The sequence below is a fragment of the Gymnoscopelus braueri genome (assembly GCF_963280865.1).
Source record: "Gymnoscopelus braueri genome assembly, chromosome: 3".
Lineage (NCBI taxonomy): Eukaryota > Metazoa > Chordata > Actinopteri > Myctophiformes > Myctophidae > Gymnoscopelus > Gymnoscopelus braueri.
The window spans coordinates 28,388,128-28,409,400 of NC_137612.1; the positions used below are offsets into that span (position 1 = coordinate 28,388,128).

At 41.5% G+C, this 21,273-nt stretch overlaps 1 protein-coding gene across 1 annotated transcript in view; it reads right to left on the reverse strand.

The window, feature by feature from the left end:
* LOC308082764 (RNA-binding protein Musashi homolog 1-like) overlaps nucleotides 1–19,080 on the reverse strand; it is a 32,957-nt gene extending 13,877 nt beyond the window's left edge. The window contains 6 exon segments of the mRNA XM_080424765.1: nucleotides 4,353–4,445; nucleotides 5,261–5,302; nucleotides 16,879–16,963; nucleotides 17,123–17,204; nucleotides 18,399–18,439; nucleotides 18,960–19,080. Coding sequence (XP_080280891.1) covers nucleotides 4,353–4,445; nucleotides 5,261–5,302; nucleotides 16,879–16,963; nucleotides 17,123–17,204; nucleotides 18,399–18,439; nucleotides 18,960–19,021 — 405 coding nt within the window. The 5' untranslated portion in view covers nucleotides 19,022–19,080.
* Nucleotides 19,081–21,273: the final 2,193 nt, after the last annotated feature.

Sequence of the window (21,273 nt, forward strand, 5' to 3'; positions counted from 1 at the left end):
GTGTCCAGTCAAGCCTCCTAATCGGCAACTTGCATGGGTGAGTGGAGTCCAAACTTTCCCGTCTGTAGTCGCCATGGCTTGTCCAGTCCGCCCATAGCACACTGCTCCCCCCGCATTCCCTCCTATCTTTTTTAGAAAGTTTGAGAGGAGATTTCGATAACCTCTGAGGTTCCACTACACTTTGTATTTTCAGGGATGTGAGCAGGAGCACAAACACATAGGTGGGGTTGCATGAACCCTTGTGTTCTCTCGCTAAAAAAAGAGATTGGTAGTTCCAAAATCCTGACATCTGGAAACTGCAAAACACCATGGCTGCACACCTACAAAAACCAACAGCTGATTCCAGAGTTGCTGGAATTTTCAGCTTTAGGTGTGATGTTCAAAGTCTTTGAGCCCGGCTGGAAGGGGGGGGATTACAAGACCTTTATACTGATGTTCAGATCCATTTCTCACTCACAGCTGGCTGGTTTGCGTGGAATGAGCAACTGGTGCACGGCTATGGACGGTTGGGAAGTCACACGAGAGAACTAGACCTTTGACTCTGACACCTCACATTGGTTCAGAATTTCCGACTATATTAACCACATGAAGCCTAGCATCCCTACTCTGAGGCAAACATTGTTCCCCAGATCTACACGGTCAAAAGAGCTGCTATTTCTGCAGAAGATATTTAGTGTATAGAGCGAAAACAGGAGGGGGCCTAGGGAACACTGACCAGCTAAGTATATACACTTTCAGTGGTTAAGAATCAGTGTATTCCATTCCCATTTCGATCCTGTCACAAATATAGCATACATATGATATAGCGATAAATACACACCTCAAATAAATGATCTTCATCCTCTCTAGCAGATTGTGCAGAGTGTAGCAGCACATTGTGTGTTTTCCATGTGGGGTGGTGCACAGTAAGAAATAAACAGGACGCTGAGTCCTATTCCATCCCAACCTGCACCATGTAACCAGGCTCAGATAATAAACAAGAGATACCCCTGCCCGGAAGGAATGCACTGTGGGATTGGAGCTATCTACTATGCATGATACAGCACTGGTCTCAGAGAGAATCTCATGTGTCCCTAAAAGTCCAAATATTCTCTCATCCGAAGGAGAGGATGTTCTCTTATAAGGCTTTTCAGTGGCAACATCGAACGGTTAATAATGGTTCCCGTTGCATTTTCGTTTGGCGCTGTATTTGGCACGGTTGCATAAACCGTGCTCAGAGTTAGCCTGGAAACCAGATGCAAGATATTTTTTTGCCCTCCGTGATATTAGCCTGGCCATGCCAGGCTAGCTCAGAGTAGCCAAACCGATCCTGTGGGAGGGCTTACGTAGATTTACAGTTATTGGTTTTTGGCTCTGCTCTCTGAAAGTCAACACAAAGTACTGCTCCAAATACATGTCTGAATATTTACTACTGCCAGACAGTTGAGGAGACAACAATGGTTATAATTTCCAAATATATTCATAGAAGACTACAATGGTTGTCAACTATAGACACTGACTTAAGTGTTATCACATGGTTGATTACAGGTCATTCAGGTAAAGCTCAGGTTTTCACCAGACTAATGGTTTTGTGTAAAATGCAGACATGGATCAGCACTCAAAAAGCACCGTCACTCCAATGCAAACCTAGGGATCTGGTCAAGGGAAGGCATATTTTATTTTTGATCTGTAATGGCAATATTAAGCCAGATCAATGTCTGCACATTTTTTATATTATTATACCCCATTGTGCTCCGTCTGTTGTATACACATACTGTACTTCTCACACAACTGGCAGGAAATGTGTTTACTGTTTGGAAGCGGCTAAAATGTTGACCTGCTGGTCCTCATTCTTCTATCTTTTTTACCAAACTCCAATCAGAAGTTGCAATTTAGAGTACTACATTAGTAATCATTGCAATAGAGTGTTTGTTCAGTAACGGGGGTTTCCCTCTCTAATAAGCTATTTAATAAACAGAAAATACATTTTCAGGTGGGTCACCAATTTCATCCAGTCAAGAAAGAAGATCACTTCCAATTTCTCATGTTTATCCTGTATTCTGTATTATTTATCCTAAAAAAATATTTTCTGTTTACTACTGAATAAACACTCTACTGATTACTATGGGAATATAGAAAAATGTACACAAATTTTAACAAAACAAAAAAATCCCTTACACTCCCTTTAACATCACTTTAGGGGACGTTCTACTCCTGATTCACAGTCCACAGTTCAGTGGAAACACAAATGCTAACTGTTCACACAACCCCGTCACGGAACGGAGCACTGCAGCGCAGACTCGTTTGGCCTCAGAATGGTGGTGGAAAAGAGGTATTAGACATGAAAGTCAATAGTCACCAGGCCGGGCTGATTAGTGCACAAACAGCCATTCACACCGGACAGTGTGAATCATGGCACACGAAAACCAGTTCAATAAGATCACTTTAACTGAGTGGTTGACTTAGGTTCACAATGTGGAATCAAAGATACAGTGTTGTTGTAATAATACCCTAAACAAGCATCACTCTTGCTCACCGATGGAATAAGAGACACACAAAATGAAGGTGAGAGAGAAAGAGCGGCTTGAGCTGTTAATATCTTCCAATTCATTAAACCTAAAGTGACGGTGATCTTCAGACCCTATGCTGCTCAACAACACTAGAACCAGACACTGAGTCTGTTTGACAGCAGGATGTGTGTGTGTGTGTGTGTGTGTGTGTGTGTGTGTGTGTGTGTGTGTGTGTGTGTGTGTGTGTGTGTGTGTGTGTGTGTGTGTGTGTGTGTGTGTGTGTGAGAGACAGAGAGAGAGAGAGAGAGAGAGAGAGAGAGAGAGAGAGAGAGAGAGAGAGAGAGAGAGAGAGAGAGAGAGAGAAAGAGACATTCCCTAGTTCAATGTTTGCATGTAAGCTTCTTTTCACTGGCACGGCTGCATGTTCACCCATGCAAATACACACTTCACACATATTTTAAAGGAAGCATAAAAACAGCAGCACAATAGGGAAAAGAAGTCTCCACAGCAACGAACTGAGGGGACTTAGCTGGTGTGCGAGCATGTTTGTATCTAGGATGGGTTCTAGCTAGCAGCTGTTCACACTGGAGTCCCACACTTACACTATACTTCTCTTAAGGACCCAAACTTTCACTTACTCTCTCTGTCTTTTTGACATGAAACCACCGTCATTCTCCAACCCTACATTGTCACTGAATCTTTGAACGGTAACGTTTCATGCACCGCTCGCACGCTTGTTCCGTCTGGTTCCACTCCTCCGTGAACATTCCTACTTTCTCCTTGCTCTTCTGCCTGGCTTCGTGCCCCTCCCTCCCTACAGGGGGTTGCTTCTTCCCCTTCAAAGCCCCTCCGTTCCCCTGCTTCTCCCCACCCACCACCACCTCCACCTCCCTTTATTTTTCACTTTCCCTGGCCACTCATCTGTCCCCACAGCATGTGCTTGCCTTTCACCAGATTTCATTCAAAGGAGCTGGCCCTGAAATAAAACGGTCGAGCCAAAAAGCGCCTTTTAACCGCTGACAACAAACAAACAACTTAATATGGCGTCGTCCAGATGCAGAACAGAACAGCCAGTGCCCCCCAAAAAAGTGCACGTCCATTTCTCTCGTTTCTGCCCTTTTGCCATCTTTTTCTTCTTCTTCAAATTATCCTCATTGCACAGTCAAATCTGGAGTTTTCATTTAACTCAGAAAGTGTACAATTGGACCTGTAAGGTTCTATTTGGACACTTTCAGAGTTAAATGAACACTTTAGATTTTATGGTGTAAAATGAGGCACTCTGTGCCTTTTGTCAACTGAAAAAAAAAACGAAATAAAAACCCAGATAAAAAGCCTGTAAATGGTAAATCTCTGGCAAATGTCCAGAGAAAGATGTGGGAAAAAAATCATCGGCCAGGACAACACATGAATAGCGGAAACCAGCAAATGACGACGGTTTCCCGATGGTCTCAAAAATCCATCTGTGGCGGGCACCTAGGCTCTAATGTAGCCTGACAGTGCATCGCGGGTTTGAGTCCCGTTCCCGACAATCTTTACTGCATGTCTCTCCCCATCTCTCTCTCCCTGTTTCCTGTCCATCTCCACTTTCCACTACAAATAAAGGCAGAAAAGCCCCAAAAATCTCTTAAGAAATGTAATAAAAGAATCCAATTGTGTATGGTTGCCAACTACCTGAAATTCAAATAGGGGACACCCGTGCGTCCCTTATTTCTAAGAAAAATAAGGGCTGCTCACTTCAAGGGACGGGAAATCTCACTTCAAGGGACGACTGGCAACCCTAATCAGGCACAACACATGAAAAGCGGAAACCAGCAAACGATGATGGTTTCCCGATGGTGTCAAAAATCCATGTACGTGACATACCTTTCCAAACTGGTCAAAGTACTGCTTCACATCTTCAATGGTGGTATTGACTGACAGTCCTCCCACAAAGATCTTCTTTGTCCTGGTCACCAGCTAGGAACACAGAACAAGATGTCATCATTACAACAAATCACATTAGCCAGGGAAAGATGCTAGTAATAAAGAGACTTGTGTTATGTTGGTGTTTATCTAATCTTCAATGGTTTCTGAATGGGCCATTCAACATTCAACCTGATTTGAGCTTAGTTCAAAGCCCACAGGAATGCTGGGATGTGGGGAGGGGGGAGCAAACATGGAAGAAGGTTTGTGCTTTGGGGTGTTACAGATATACAGATATGAGTAATAACGATGACTATCACAGATCACGCTACTACTGCAACTATGACTAATACATAATGTATGTGTGTGTGTGTGTACTTTTATTACTATAATTGTGAGGGCCAGATGTCCCCACAAGTATAGTAGAATTTGAGAAATAGACATGTGTGTGTAGCAGGTGAGCGAGTGTTTGTGTGTGACATCAACTGCCTTCAAGGCGTGTGTGTGTGTGTGTGTGTGTGTGTGTGTGTGTGTGTGTGTGTGTGTGTGTGTGTGTGTGTGTGTGTGTGTGTGTGTGTGTGTGTGTGTGTGTGTGTGTGTGTGTGTGTGTGTGTGTGTGTGTGTGTGTGTGTGTGTGTGTGTGTGTGTGTGTGTGTGCGTGTGCGTGCGTTCGAGCATGTTGCGTGAGTGTGTGTTTGCTGGGTCAGGGTGGACGGGCGGTCATGGTGTCAGGGTGGGCAAAGGGATTGCAACCCCCCGTTGGGTCACGTGACGGACACTAATCCCAGCCGACCACAGGCAGAGTGATGAGTTGTGACACATCTGAGATCATCATCCCTCCTTTACCATTAACCCCTTCACACACTCACCTTGGGCTGCGCTCGGCGGGGAAACGCCACCTTCGGGTCGATCTGAAGGACAGAAGGGAAAAGTAGATCAGTGGCAATCAGTGGCGGACAAAGTGCACAACTCTAGCACTTGAGTCAAAGTATAGATAGATACTCCTGGTCAAATATTACTCTACTGCAACTTAAGTTAAAGTTGATATTTTCTAGACATTTTCCAAAAATATAAATAATAGTGAAAATAGCAGATCTACAAGCTGTAGATTGGCTGTTATCACTATGTTTCAAATATGGCTTGAGTGGTTCATTCCTCATAATGAACTTTTTCCCTTCCTAGAAATGTAGAGGAGAAAATGCAATACAAATACTCAAGTAAAGTGCAGATATTCACAAAACTCACAGTACTCAAGTAAATGCAACTTGGTTACTGTCCACCACTGGTGACAATACATTTGTCAACTTCTGATGTAAACCAACCAGGACAAAAAGCAACAATAAATAAAAAACAAAAATTAGAAAATCTACAAGCTCACAACGTGCAACAAATGCAACTTGTAGATCAGCTATTTTCATATTTATACGAAGTCATTAGCCCCTAGTTAAGTAGTGCTTGAGAGGCATTACAGTCATACTGGTGATACTACTGTGATCATACTGGTGACTCTTACTAGGACTACAGAAGTACATACACAGTTAAATCGTCAGTGTTAATGTCTCCATTTGTAAGTCTGAGTGTACAAATGTAGGGGTCTATTTGGTTACATTTCTATACTATCAGAGTTAAATTAACACTGGGGATTTGACAGTGCAGTAGGTTGTTGTGGTAGTATGCAGGGCAGGCCATGTACACCATGTACTCCACTAATAGGATCATAACTACCTCACAAACAATCAGAACCGATTTCTTCGTAAGGCTTAAAAGCCTCTGTTCCATATAAAAGACAATAACGTCATTGTCGGGTGGAAACCTTGTATGTCCAAAACCGTTACTTGTCAGGAAATGAAAAAAAAAGAAAAGTTTCATTGACTCAATATTTATAAAACCACAGGCAGTCATCACAGATTGATGCGTTGTGAGCTTGTAGATCTGCTATTTTCACAAATTTTGTGCGATATTGCTGTACGACAAAGCAGGGCATTTATTTACCCCCCAAAAAACTATATTGAAACACGGAGATACAAGGTTTCTGCCCGACAACAACGATATGCTAAGGACTGAGACCAGTTGACCAGCTATTCATAAGAGTTCAAATACTGTAAATATGTCAGTACATTCTATTACTTTTGTTATGTATAACAGTTTCTGTACTGGAATATACAGACACAAAACACAAAACACAAAACATCTAAATTAATAATTAGACTGTACAGTATATTTTCAGATCTGCGAGGCCCATTTAATATTCAGAATAAATTATGGATGGGTACAGTATACATCTTCTTTCTGTTTTTTTACACAGATTCAGACTGCATCCATTTAGGATTAGCCATATTTTGCCGCTTGCCTAATTTTTCCCTTGCGGAATATCTCATCAGTAGTCAAGGTTATGGATATAAATAGAACCAAATGAATTTTAAGAGCGCTGGCCTTTAGTAATACTGAATATGCAAATGAGAGTCTGGCATTTGAGAGCTGTGTGGAATGTTTCAGGATATTATCATTCCAGCCAATGAGACTGATGAGCTCAGGTCAAATGACCTTAGCCTTGGAAACAGCATCATTCCTCTATTGCAGTCGTTCTCAAACTTTTTCATGTCAAGGACCACCCAAAATGATATGTATTTGGCCACGGACCCCCCCCCCCCCCCCCCCCCATCTCAAAATATTTTGTTCCAGGGACCCCCAGAAGCAAATATTTGAGTTACAAATGTTCGCTTTAAAAATATATATATTCAAAGGTTTGCAAAATGTTCACGATTTTTCAAAAAATAGCAGATCTAAAAGCTCATAAGCTTTTTGAATAGCCAAAGTATAAAAGGTTAAAGTGGTTACAATTATTGTGATGCTACATTAACACATTTTGCTCAGTCCCCAGACCCCACTTTGAGAACCAATGCTCTATTATATGAAAATGGGAAGCAGAAATACCTCACAAACTATCATCAACTATCAAACGTATGGACCTGATATTAGCAATAGCTAAATAATGATAATTTTAACAAAATACACACTAAAGATGGGTGAGAGGGGAAATGATTGCGCAACTTTTTAATCTCTTCCTGGTATACTATTCATTTGTTTAAAGACATTTTGAGGGCTTTTCTGCCTTTATTCGATAGTACAGTGGAGAGACATGAGACGGGGAGAGAGTCGGGGAGTGACATGCAGCAAAGGTCCGCCGCAAAGGTCGGCAGCAAAGGCTCGGGAATCGTCTGTCAGGCATCAGAGCCTACGAGGTCCGCACCTTATTGAGCGCCCTCAAATTCATTTGTATAATGTCATATAGCTGTGATGTAAACTTAACAGAACTTAAGCAACAGAGGCACCCAAACTTTTCCATGCCAAGGCCCCCCATTATGAAATGGCTTTTTTTTAATGGAAATAGCTAAAATAGCTGTCAATAATTGGACAGTAATAAAATGCTCAACATTTTAACATTCAAAATGTTGATATTTTTTTGTATTCTTTATTTTATCTTATTCATTTTCCTTTCCTTTCCAAATGGCATTACCGCTCCCCCCTCTTAAGCTACCTAATATATTATACCACACATATATATGTGAGCAAAACACCAAAGCAAAGGAGATGTGATTGAAACGTCCTTGGATGGGGAAGGGGGGAATGGGGAGGTCTTTGCACCTTCAAGTAGGACAAAGATGAGAGGAGTCATGTCACTTCCAGCTGGTCTGATCGGAGACACGGGTGACAGGGACATGCAAAGAGCACGCTAACCACAACAGCGTATGGTAGAGGTGTGTTTGCAAACATGGCATTGGCCAAATTAACTTGAAGCCTGGTGATATTTTTCCATTCATTGGCACATAGTCTACCCTACATTTCATAGCTTAACATAAACTGAAACTAAAAGACAAGATGACGCTTAAACTAGCAGAAAAGAGCATCACCTAATGTACTGATGATGCACTTGTCATGTAAGTCTGACATTACTGCATGCCGTATAGTGCATTGCTTCATGTAGTGACTAGATGAAACAATGTAATAGTGCTGGAGCGTTGCTACATACCTGAGAGGAATTGGTCTGAAAACTGGAATTTACTTTTTAATTATCCTTCTTTTTGTCAGCCATTCCAAATGGTCAATTCAAGCACACATCTTATGGAGAAATATCACCATTTCGCTCGACTTCTCCTTTAATAACAAGCACTGTAACAGTTCCTTCTTCAATATTGCTCGAAATGATTTTGTATTCGTCATTATAAGTCATTTTAACACTTATCGTGATTCAAAACAGTTTGGATGCAAAGAGGAACAGAGGAAAAATTGCAAGTGTATCTAGACTGTCGTCTTGAGATTTCTGGCGGATGGCATGTGTGAACGGCATGTGAAGTTAGGTGGACAACAATGCAGGACTTAGACTGTAATAGGCTCTCAACTCAGTTTGAGGTCACTGCACCAACGATTTAACTGTTTTAACAGGACTATGGGATGTGAGTTGTCCTAAAGCGATTATGTGACAGAGACAGATCATGGGGCTTACAATAAAAGTGGTCAGGTGCAAACTACAACCACAATTGTCCACTGGCATAAGACAGAGCAATAACAGTCATGAAGGCAATCCTAAAGGTTACAAAACGAAAATTGCTCACGGAAATAATGATAATCTTTAAGCTTGTCGGTATACAAAGAATATAGCATGAAATCAGGGCATCAGAGAGCCTATTCATGTTAATACAATTTGTAATTACACTGACTAATCTGATTAATGTGCAATTCCCCTTGAATTTATTTTTGATATGGTGCATTGAGTGTCGTCAAAACATCCATATTATGTACTTCACTAGTCTAAAGAGAAACAGCCTAAAATACAGTAGCCTACCATTCAGACCATACCATACAGACTACTTTGAGCGTAATGCAATATATACTGTATAATGCTGCTATAGCTAGTTCATGCCATGCAGTTAAAATGAACTCATCTGAGAGTTGTAACAGAGTAAATCTACCATATTTAGTATGTATTCCTGGCTGTGCTAAATAAAACAAAATAACACAGAGATATATATACTATATATATACTTGTTGTAAGTCGCTTTGGATAAAAGCGTCTGCTAAATGACTGTAATGTAATATAGAGCCTATAGAATGAACACTAATGCATCTATCGAAGATTGCTGCATGCTAGACTGAGAGGTTAGCCTTGGTGAAGGCAGATAGGTCACAAAGCAAAACTCAAATGGTTTAGTCAGATCACTGTTAGCAACACTCAGAAATAGCTCTTCATTTTGGGACAGGAAGACATTAAATTTGCAGTGAGTGTCTCAACATTGTCGTAAATTATAACCACTTAAACCCTATATACTTCTTTGACTGGGTTCCCCCAGAGGTCAATTCTTGGCCCACTCCTTTTTTCCCTCAACACCAAATCTCTTCACCGAAAAAAGCAGATCTACAAGCGCACTTAACGCCTCGCAACACAACACGTAGTGAGCTTGTAGACTTTTTGCAGAATGTTCAGCTATTATGACATGCCCAGAATAGAGACATTAGGGTTCAAGTGGTCAACTACTCCGGAATAAGTTAAAACAATTTCATCAGATTTTTGTGTTATACAGAAAGAGATATGACCGAGTGTTCATGAAATGGTCTGGCTAAATGATCCATCCTTGCCTCATGACATCCAACCTCCACTGATTATGTGGTATAAGATCAGTTTAAAGGCAGAGCCTACAATATGATTTTAGTAGTTTAGCTTATAGGACTATACTATTCTACCACTGATAGTCACCTCACATGGCCCAGCCTGTCCACCTGTGTAACAAACTGGGAAACAAAATAGAATGGCAAATCAACACAAGCAAAGATTATCCTGGGCAAATAAGAAAGGCAAAAGAGCATAGAAACAGCTTGCTTTGACATGAGACAGTGGTTGGAGAGACAGCTGTATTGTTCTATTACTGCAACTTGCAACCCTCTCACAGTTTAGAGAAGAAAGAAACACAAGCTGAATGGTATGTGTAAAAGAGAGGGGAATAAAGAGAGAGACAAATTCCTTGTACTTGCAAACATACCTTGTCAAATTAAATAATTAAGATTCTGAATTCATTAGAAAGTGTGTAAGTGTAGGTGTAGCAGCAAGAGAGAAAAAACTAACATAGATAGATAGATAGATAGATAGATAGATAGATAGATAGATAGATAGATAGATAGATAGATAGATAGATAGATAGATAGATAGATAGATAGATAGATAGATAGATAGATAGATAGATAGATAGATAGATAGATAGATAGATAGATAGAAAAGGGGCAGCATGCCTAGACAGAGAGAGAGAGAAGACAAGAGAGAAGTAGAGAGCCAGAGAAAGGGACAGAGGGAAACCATGAGAGAGGCAGAGAGGGCCCATTCATTTGGAAAGCAGAGAGCCTGCCCATGAGAAAGTGGGCCTGTCCAGTGTAGCGGGGCTGTCCCAGCAGGCAGCCCCTTTTATTTCATTAATTAACAGGACAAAGAGGACAAAACAGATGGGCCCATAGAGGAACAGGGGCTCCCCTGCTACCCCCACTTTGCACACACACACACACACACACTCACGCACGCACAAACAGAGGCACTCGCTTAATACAGTGCAAACATACACTCCCCCATCGCCAAACATTAACACATGTATATACAAGCTACAAAGATACGCACACACATATAATTAAACATAAAAACACACACATACTGTACAACATGTGCCCTTGTCCAAGGCAAATACAAAAATATACTCTTCCCAAATGAGTTACAAAATTAGTTATTAATGAGTTGTGTATGCAATCTCTACTCTATACTGTACACAGTGACATGCGTGCACACACTTTTAAGGTCTCATTAACTCACACATTTTGCGTCATCCCAAGACACATCCTCCTAACAAAACAGCCAACAATAAGTGAATAGAAAATATTTTTGCTTCCCCATTGTGGCTGTAAAGCTGAAAGCAAAGTTTTACAGAGCGGAGACAAACGGATATGGCGTGTCAATGCATGGACACACAGAGAGAGAGAGAGACTCGTTCTGGGTCCAAGCCAGCGGGGTCAATCTGCACAGCTGAACAATGGCACCGTAATTAGTTAACGAAGCTCACCGAGAAAGGCCCCCAACCCTACTCTGACGACCCCTGCTAGAATAGCTTGTTGGTTGGTGTGTGTGTGTGTGTGTGTGTGTGTGTGTGTGTGTGTGTGTGTGTGTGTGTGTGTGTGTGCGCACATGCATGTGTGCGTGTGAGCACTCATGTGTACACTGTAAAATCAGTGTTCATTTATCCATTAGTAACTCTGTAGAGTAGGGCTGTAACTATCAATTATTTTGTTAGTGATTATTCTATCAATTACTTTTTTCAGTTAATCGAATGAACGAAAAGCGCATATGTGCAATTTATTTTATATTTTTTACATCAACGAATTGATTAACCACTTAGGTGTTATTTTATACTTCTTCACACAACGGTGGCATGCGAAAATAATGAAAATAGTCGATGTACACGCTCACAGCGGGTTCCATTGCGACGCATTGTGAGCTTGTATATCTGCCAATGACATTTTGTGAAACTTTTTGCCGATAATGACATGCCAAGATAGGGATAGGAATATTAATCGGTTATATTGATGATGATGATATTATATTTTTTTATAACCGATTAAGTCGATTAGTTTTGATTAACTTTTGCACCACCAGTAGAGTGTACAGTTTGTATCCAAACAAATGGACTCCAAACAAATGGAAACAAAAGGTCCATTTGGAGACTCTACAGAGTTAAATGGTGCTATGTAGGGTGCTTCCACCTATAGGACAGGACCAAGGCTTTAGCCTCAGCTTTGTGTCCATACCTCGGAAGCCCAATCCAGTTTGTTTCCTCCAATCCGATTAGTTGCTTTTGGGATCTATACTAATTACAGTGCATGAGCTGGGCCTCTTTCATTCTCTGCCCCGTCTCTCTCTCTCCATCCCCCTCTCATGTCTTGTCCACGTCAGCATTAACTGCTAATCTCCAGACAGCTAGGAGCTATAGTCCTAGCTTCTAGTGCCACTAACCAGAGACCATGGCTGGCTTTGGCACCGGCGGCCCCCATCATGCAACTCAGCCCACAGACAGAAGCCTGGTGGCGCTAACATATGTTGCATGGCTATGGATGGATGCAGCTACATTAGCACCATGCTGTTGACTGCTACATTCACAAATGGACAGTGGTGCCAAAACAATAGGCAATAACCACCAACCACACTGACCAACTCTAGAGAAACGTACACTGTCCAAACGTACGGAGTGTACGCTCAATGACGCAAAATGACATTGTTTCGCAACGTCAACATTTAGAGGGGAAATACACAGAGGGCATCGGGTATTTTTTACAGTGAGGCTCTTCTAGGAGGCTAGCCGTCTATGAGAGTGTGTATGTGTGATTGTCTGGAGATAATCCGGCAAACCACTGGACCGATCAAGCACCAAATTTCTTGCGCACACTGCCAGGAAGCCAAAGAAGTACTTCCATGCATTTTTATCACATAGGTTTTATATTTTTTGAAATATATAACTTTACTTTTAGAATGGAGTTCTCCTTTGGAGTCATAGGTCTTAGATACGTCAGTAGATAGACAACTGACATCACAGGATGGCCACATGAAGTCCGAGATCAACACGATTCCATTCTTGTTTACCACACTATATCACAGCAGTTTTCCTTTAACTCCAAGAGTGTATGGTCCATTTGGTTACATTTGTACACTCTTACAAATGGATACATTTAATTAGCACTGAGGATTTTACTGTGTACCTGTTGTTTCTGTGTGGAAAAGTTGAGAACAAATCAACACCAATCTCATCATCAAATATTCCCCATTCATGTAGTGTCAAAGCTGGTGAAACAATGTACTCTGCTCCTGCATGTCCGTGTGGGTATATCCTATATACACAAACATTTCAAAACAGGTTTCCCCCAATTATAATGAATGGAATATCGATTAAATGAATCACATCCATCATTTAGCATTACACTTCTGTATTTTTACCCTTACTGTATTTTTAAACAGCTGCTATGCTATAGAATGTCTAATTTGTATAAAAGTAGTATTACATACTTTTAAAACATCAATGCATTTGTACATGTTTGATAAACACAACCTGTTCCACTATGCTTCTGTGAGAGATGCAATTAATTGAGTAAAAGTACAAATAACTGAGCATAGAAGAGTAAAGGGCCATTTATACTCAACGTTAAATATATGTATGGATACTTCTGTCTGTTCACTGCATTAATTTAGTCCATCTTTGTGCACATTTTCTGAAAGCTTACAGATGCGAACATTATGTATTCCACAAGGTACAATAGTGCAAAGTCAAAGAGGCAAAGAGCAATGCCACTTATGTTTTTGAATACGTTCAGATAAATGGGTCCTTAAAGCAGAGAATGTATCATTACATGCTACATAAAATGGTGACTGTTGATGATTTCTCTTATTCTGTAAGTTGCTTTCAATAATACCAATATTCATGCCAAAAATATTAATTATTCAGACATTAAATAGTCGTTGCTTTACACTGCAGACTTGCCTTCCCTGTCCACAACAACACAACAGCACACCACTGCCCTGAGGCCATCTGCGCTGCTCAGGCAGGAAATCTAAACTCTCCAAAACAACTATCTTATGCCCAATGGTTTATTATGCTTCGCCGTACAACAGTGTCACGTACCGAACATAGCAGATCTACAAGCCCACAACACATCGCATCCGTGACACATTGTGGGCTTGTCGATCTGTTATGTTCGGTGCGCCACACCGTCATATAAGAAAGTATAAATCAGGCTTTAGACCTCTATCTAATGAAAGACCAGTTCCCATGTATCTTTTAATTCATTACAATAAATTAACCATTATTTGAGTAAACCGGGCCCTAATTCATATACATGGACAATAAAGGTAAATAATCATTCATATCCAAATCAAATGTATTAACTAGCATTCACCTTGCCCACCACCTTTCTTTCGCTCTGGTTCATTTTCTCAGCCTCCATGGGGGGAACATAAAAAACAGTCAAAACAGAACATTCTTACTAATTCCCAGCGAGGAATGTCAACCTCCTTCTTCTCCTCTCATCTCATGCTGATCAAACAATAACTATTACCCGACTGGGAAGAGAGGGAGAGACAACTGGACCAATACAGAGGTCAACAGAATATGGAAAGAAAAATATAAACAGAGAAAATAATCATAGTCTATGCAGGTATTAAGAGGCACAGAAAGAGATGGATCCTGATTCTCAAATGCAACGTATCTGTTGAAATTAAAATAATAATTCCCAAGACGTTTTTTTCTCTTCTTTCTTGGATTTATGTCCATTGTCGACTCCAACATAGTTTAATCCTGTACTGAAAACTGCAAAAAACTGATTTCAAACTTTTGATAGTGAAGTCTTCATCCCTGAATAAATACATTTCAACAACACTTTTTTTAAATAGTGTTTGAAATGTGATGTAGCTGTTGTGGTAGACTACTAACAACCGCCCAACACGGCACCATTCACAAAGTTAAATTGTACATCCTCTGTCTGCACTTAGCCTATCCTAACATTAGGAGCAGTAGCTAGAAGTAGCAAATAATTTCTATCTTTGAAATATGTTGTGAATGTTGGAACTGATCATATGAGTAATTATTTTCCCCATGACTATAAAGCTTGGGTTTGTAAGCATTAAAAAAAAAAAACGCTATTATGTCAATTATGAAAAGTAAACAAGATTGTAAATAGTGTTTCCTCTTAAAAACACAAAGCATGGTGGGAAGAAAATCACTATTGTGTTTTCCCCAGACATGGTACAGTCCTAATAACCTGAGAACCAAAGATGCTATGAGTTGTTTACACTGTTCTTGTTTAGCCTTATACAGGATTTTGGTTTAAGGCAACGCCTAACCCTACCGGTGGCCTCGCAGGCTGCTGAGCTTCCAAAAGCCCCAAACCAGTATTAGAATCATACCCAAACAAAGCCTGCTTAAAAAAGTAGTGAAATGACTCACAGAAATAATCATTTGCAACTGCTTGGAGATGATTACAAAGCTAACAACAACAAAATGCTTTAAATAAATTAACCAACTCTAGCCTTTGCGGAAGGTGATTATGTGTGTGTGTGTGTGTGTGTGTGTGTGTGTGTGTGTGTGTGTGTGTGTGTGTGTGTGTGTGTGTGTGTGTGTGTGTGTGTGTGTGTGTGTGTGTGTGTTCAGGGTAAGTATCTGAGAGGGCGGTAGGTAAGCAACTGTGATTGTGAGCTCCCAGAAACTGGGCCACAAATATAAAGTTATTACTCATTTATTATCACATCTGTATCACAGAAAATATTTTCTGATACACCTCTAATCTATTTAAAAAACACACATAAAGGCCTAGGTATGAAGGCGCTAGTGTGACACAACACAGTGTGTCCGTCCGTGCATGCGTGCGTGTGTGTGTACCAGTTCACCACTACCTACAGAGGACTGCGTGTTTGTAGGTGATATAAATGCTGGGAAGTTGTTATGGAGACATAAATCCCACGAGGCTGTGCAGTCACAGTACTGTCCCTTGTGCCTGCTGTCACCCACGGCAACAGGCCTGCACTGACAACCAACTAAACTTTACTATTCTCCACCCCTGTCTTTCTCCCTTAACGTGCCACTGACTCTTGCTCTCAAATGATCCTAAGTGTGTACATAGGCTCGGGAAAAAACGGACAAGTTGAAGACGCACCCAATCCAATTAACAGTGGTTCTCAAACATTTTAATTTCAAAAACCTCCGTAAGAGGGTTCATTTGCTTGCTTCCATGTGTGCACTCTCAGAATTACATACCTGTAAGGATCCATTTGGAATCCCCTCAATAGCACAACCTAACCTATACCCAACCAAGGAACATTCACACCTTCACTGAGATTTAAACACGAGCCAACAGCAAGTGTGTTGCTGCACAAAACAACTTGCTCAAAACAACTTGCAAAACGGGCAGCTTATGGGTCCGGCAAGAAAACTAACTGTGATACTATTCAAGAAAACACAATGAAACAACCTAACAAAACAAAAAAAATGCACTTGGAATGGCCATGAATTATTTCCCTCCTCAAACTGTTTTCAGTAAGTGGACAGAGTGGCCACCAAACGGTGCTGTTTTTTCCCCCTGCAGATTCAGAACCCTCAGAGTTCTACATGGAGTCTGTCTACCCCATTCAGGTCCCCAGGTAACCATGGCAATGAAGACCAAGAAAGAACGCTTTCATGTTGGCGCCCTGAACCAGGATTTGGAGGGGGAAATGAATGAGGGGGGGGGGGGCAGGGGGGGTGCTGCTCCAAAATACACTCTGCAACCTTACAACAAGCCACGATAAACTACAAAGGAATATCTAGCGAGGGGGAAATACTCCGTATAAATATGAATGACTATGTAAAGGCATTAAAGAAAGTTTGTTATAAGCCCATCATTAAAAAAAAAAAAAAAAAAAAAAAAAAAGAGAACTTACTGTTTTAGAATCCAGCTCGTGTCTGTTTTGAGCCAGAACTTTGTCGACTCCAGCTTGGTCTGCATATGTTACAAACCCGAATCCCCTGCGACAAGAAAACACAACAAATAAATAAATAAATAAAAGAAACCTCAACATCCATGCTAGAAAAGAAAAAAAAAACAGCAGCAGGATAAAGGTAGTATGGATCGTGGCACAGTGATAGGACGGTGCAGCACACGCCTCCTTTCCTTCCTATCCTTACCTCGACCGCTTGGTAACGGGATCCCTCATCACCATGCACTCCTTCACTTCGCCGAATTTACAGAAGTACTCCTTCAAGCCCTCTGTGAAACGATTGGGAGGAAAACATGGCACAATCCATTACACCGTGTATTGTTTTAAATCACTAACTGCACAGTAGCAGCACACCGTATGAAAAACTACATGGTCCACTGACGGGAGACAATGGGGGTCGCGTCGGGCAGACCACGTTGTTTGTGTCCCTCGAGGGCTCAGCACAGAGAGAACGACGGGGCTATCTGCCCATTAATAAAGGCCTAGTAACTGATAACAAACGTTTGCATTGTGTCGCCGAATATTGTTTCCAAAACAACCAACGCTGGCCCCCATGGCGTCGTTAGAATTAAAAACCCATCCGGTAGGTAAAGACTGACTCTGATGCATGCAAGGCCTTCAGAATAAATGAATGGGTTTTTTTAGTAGTAGCCTAGTAGTGATCAAGCTGGAGTAGTGCAACAATGCAGTGACGAAAACAAAAACATGGTCCTCAGCATCAGATCAAAACGTTATGAAGTTCTGAAGGGAAGAGGCGGTGGGTGGCGATTTAGCCTTGGATCAAGACTATCCTAGATGTATTTGATCAATTTTGACATTTTTATATCTACGAAAGTACAAGTCAGACTCGATAAAAAAATACATCTATGATAGTCTTGATCCAAGGCTAGGGGCGATTTATTATAAATCACACATCCCTCGCAACATACAATGTAATAACGACGGTATGCAATATACAGAAGCCCATTGGACAAGTCGTTTTCATAGCAGTTTGCAGTAATAATAATCTCTTGGTGTTTTCAGCCAGCCTAAATCCCAAGCTTTATCCTTATTGAATAGAGGGGGCTTTGATTTAGACTGCACGTGAAGTAGCTATTCTCCGTCCCACTGTAACTTCAGAAAGCTTTACTCAGTGTCGTTTACGAGCAAAAACATATCATAGCCTCTATGACATGAATTAAGCACCAACACTTGCATCCATTGCATTTTGCATCCATCGCATTTTCGATGAATAGAATACACAGGCAGGACCCCAATGGAAACAAGCCATGGTGCTTTCTTGGGTTTAATCCTTGTAACATCCATTTGTATTGAACTGTACTTTCTGTGCTTTTTCTTGAGCCAAACTCTTAATAAAGTATTCAATCAATCCCCCCCCCCCCCCCCCCCCAAAAAAACGGATAAACAGCTTGATCCATCATGATAGACTGGGTTCTAAAGTAGCGTGTGGGACAGCAGCTCACCTTGTGTCGTCTGCCAACTCAGACCCCCGATGAACATCTTGCTGAATGAGAGAAAGAAGCCCATGAGTTACACCGCAGGATAAACACATTTATTTGTTTCAATAATATCCAGCTGGTAGCCTAAATGCACAAATCTAAAGACGACTTTGAAACATTGTAGCATCAATATATAGTAGCTAAAATGAGGAAAAATATCGGCCATGTTGTGGATCATAAACGCGAATGGGCAGCAGATCCGTTATAATCCCTAAAAGAAGGGAGAAAAAAAAGAAAAGAGAAAAAGAAAGGTTTTCCAGGCGCCGGACGACGATGAAAAAGTTGCAGGATGATCCTTTATATGAAGCAGAACAAGACAAACAGCCGTGCGTCCGTCCGTCTGGTGCGCGGCTGAGTGGAACACACACACACTGGGCTCACACATCACACAGAAAGCATGCTTGTCTTTTGTCTCGGTGCTGCTCCAGCTATTAAAGATCCACACTTTTTAGCTAAAACTCCCAAGGTTAGACTCCTACGGAAAGCATCCGGACCGAGCGGTAGGTATCTAGGTAGGACATTTACCAGGGGTCGTGGGGGGAGTTGTCCGTGGAGGACAGGCTGCTCTGGCTCCCTTCCGTCTCCATTCTGCTCTGCTAGACTAGTATTCCCGCACAGTGTGGCTGGCGAGGGAAGGCAGTATAAAGCTTCACTGCTCCAGACTCATAGGGGCGGGTGGCTGTGTGTGTGTGTGTGTGTGTGTGTGTGTGGGGGGGGGAGGGGGGGGGGGTCTAAAGGAGGAGGGACGAGCGCTGAGCACCACACACATACACACGCGCGCGCGCGCGCACACGCACACACACACACACACACACACACACACACACACACACACACACACACACACACACACACACACACACACACACACACACACAGACGCTAGTGTTGCCAGGTCGGCTTATTATAAGCGACTTTGTGTTTGTTTTTCTGTAAAGCTTGTAAATATTGGTAGTTTTGTGGGTTGTGGTTTTTTGGGCTTGTTTCTAAAGTGTAGTTGCGTATTTTAGAAAAATGCGGGCAAACATCCTTGATTATGCGGGCAAAAATCCTTGATTTTGCAATGACGTAGGCCTATGCAGGGTTTTTATGTGATTTTATGCGGTGAAATGCGGTGAAATTGCGCGAAATATGTTAAAAGTTGCGAAATATGCAAAAAGTCGCGAAATATACGAAACTTTTGCTAACTACGTGAAATATGCGAAAAGTTGCGAAAAATGCAGCATTTTATGTGATTTTATGCGGTGAAATATGCGGGGAAAAAACGAAAAGTTGCGACATATGCGAAAAGTTGCGAAAAATTTGAAAAGTTGTGAAATACTCGTAGAAGTAATTATGTAATTAATTATCCAACAACCACCCCATCTGAACATATTTTGTGCCAGGGACCCCCCCCCCCCCCCCCTCATACTGGATTTGTGTTGTTAAAATGTTCTACATTTTAAGATTTGTTTTGAAAATAGCAGATCCACAAGCTTGTGAGCTTGTGATGCATATAGGTTTCAAAGTTATTTTGGGGTTGTTTTCATAGACCTGGTTGCTTGTTTCTCTCACAGAATCTGGCAACACTGACACACACAATCACACACTCAACACGGCTCCGCCTCTCTACCTCGTTCTCCCGTATCCTACACGACCAGACCAGACTCGAACCTCCCTCCCCTCCTGTACGTTGCTTTTATCCAAGTCAGTGGCGCTGACTCTCTCTCTCTCTCTCTCTCTCTCTCTCTCTCTCTCTCTCTCTCTCTCTCTCTCTCTCTCTCTCTCTCTCTCTCTCTCTCTCTCCTCTCTGGTGTTTCCCCGCCGTTCGTGTCATCGGTTGATCATAGCAACATGGCTCATGGACGTGCACATGTGTTGAGATCCATTCCACTGTAGCTTATCTCTACTCTATGAGATAAACTAACGGACATTTAAGGATACTTGTGCTCTAGACCAATGGTTTTCAACCTTTTCATGCCGTCACCCCCCAAGAATCATATTTTAACATGGGGACCCCCCCAAAATAATCATATTTGAACTGGGGATCCCCCACCCTGACAAGCACTTGGAATTGTAGGAGTCCAGGCAAAATATTGTGAAAATAGCAGATCTACAAGCTCACAACGCCTTGCGCTGCGAGCCGTTGTGAACTTGTAGATCAGCTATTTTCACAATTTTTGCCTCATTCTTATTATTTGACAATTTGGCCAACGTTTGACCCGTTTTTATAGTATAGTTTGTTGATTACTTTTGATGCTATAATGATCTATCTATCAGAAAGTATAGAACATTAAAAGCAAGGAGATGGTGTCAGGAGGACAAAACTGTAATTTAAAAAGGATAATTGATGGAACTTCTCAAAATGAATGAACCATGGAGTAGGTAATAGACAGTCAAGATTGCATTTGTCCAATCCCCCAATTCACACCCAACCACCCTGCTGCAATTTTACCACCCGAGATTATTACCATCCAAACGGAATTAAACTCAATGCCTGCTGGTCCAACTCTTGTACGACCTTCATTTGACCCTTATCCCCACCATTCATCTATCCATCTCCAATGCTTCATCCAGTTCACATCCACCCCTTCAGCAAACCTGGCCCTATAGTTGCCCAGGTCCTCATCCTAATCCTTTTCATCGGACCTGGAACAAGCCCATTTTACTGATAATTTGTCTTGCATGTCACATGCTCCAGCATTAATCAACATAAAAAAAAACATCTGACATAAAATAATCTACAGTAAAAACATCTGTTCTCATGCGCACACATATACACAGTGCACATCCTGGGTTCACAATCCATGTGAGTGTGTATGCGCGTATGTGCGCATTTGTGTGTGTGTGTGTGTGTGTG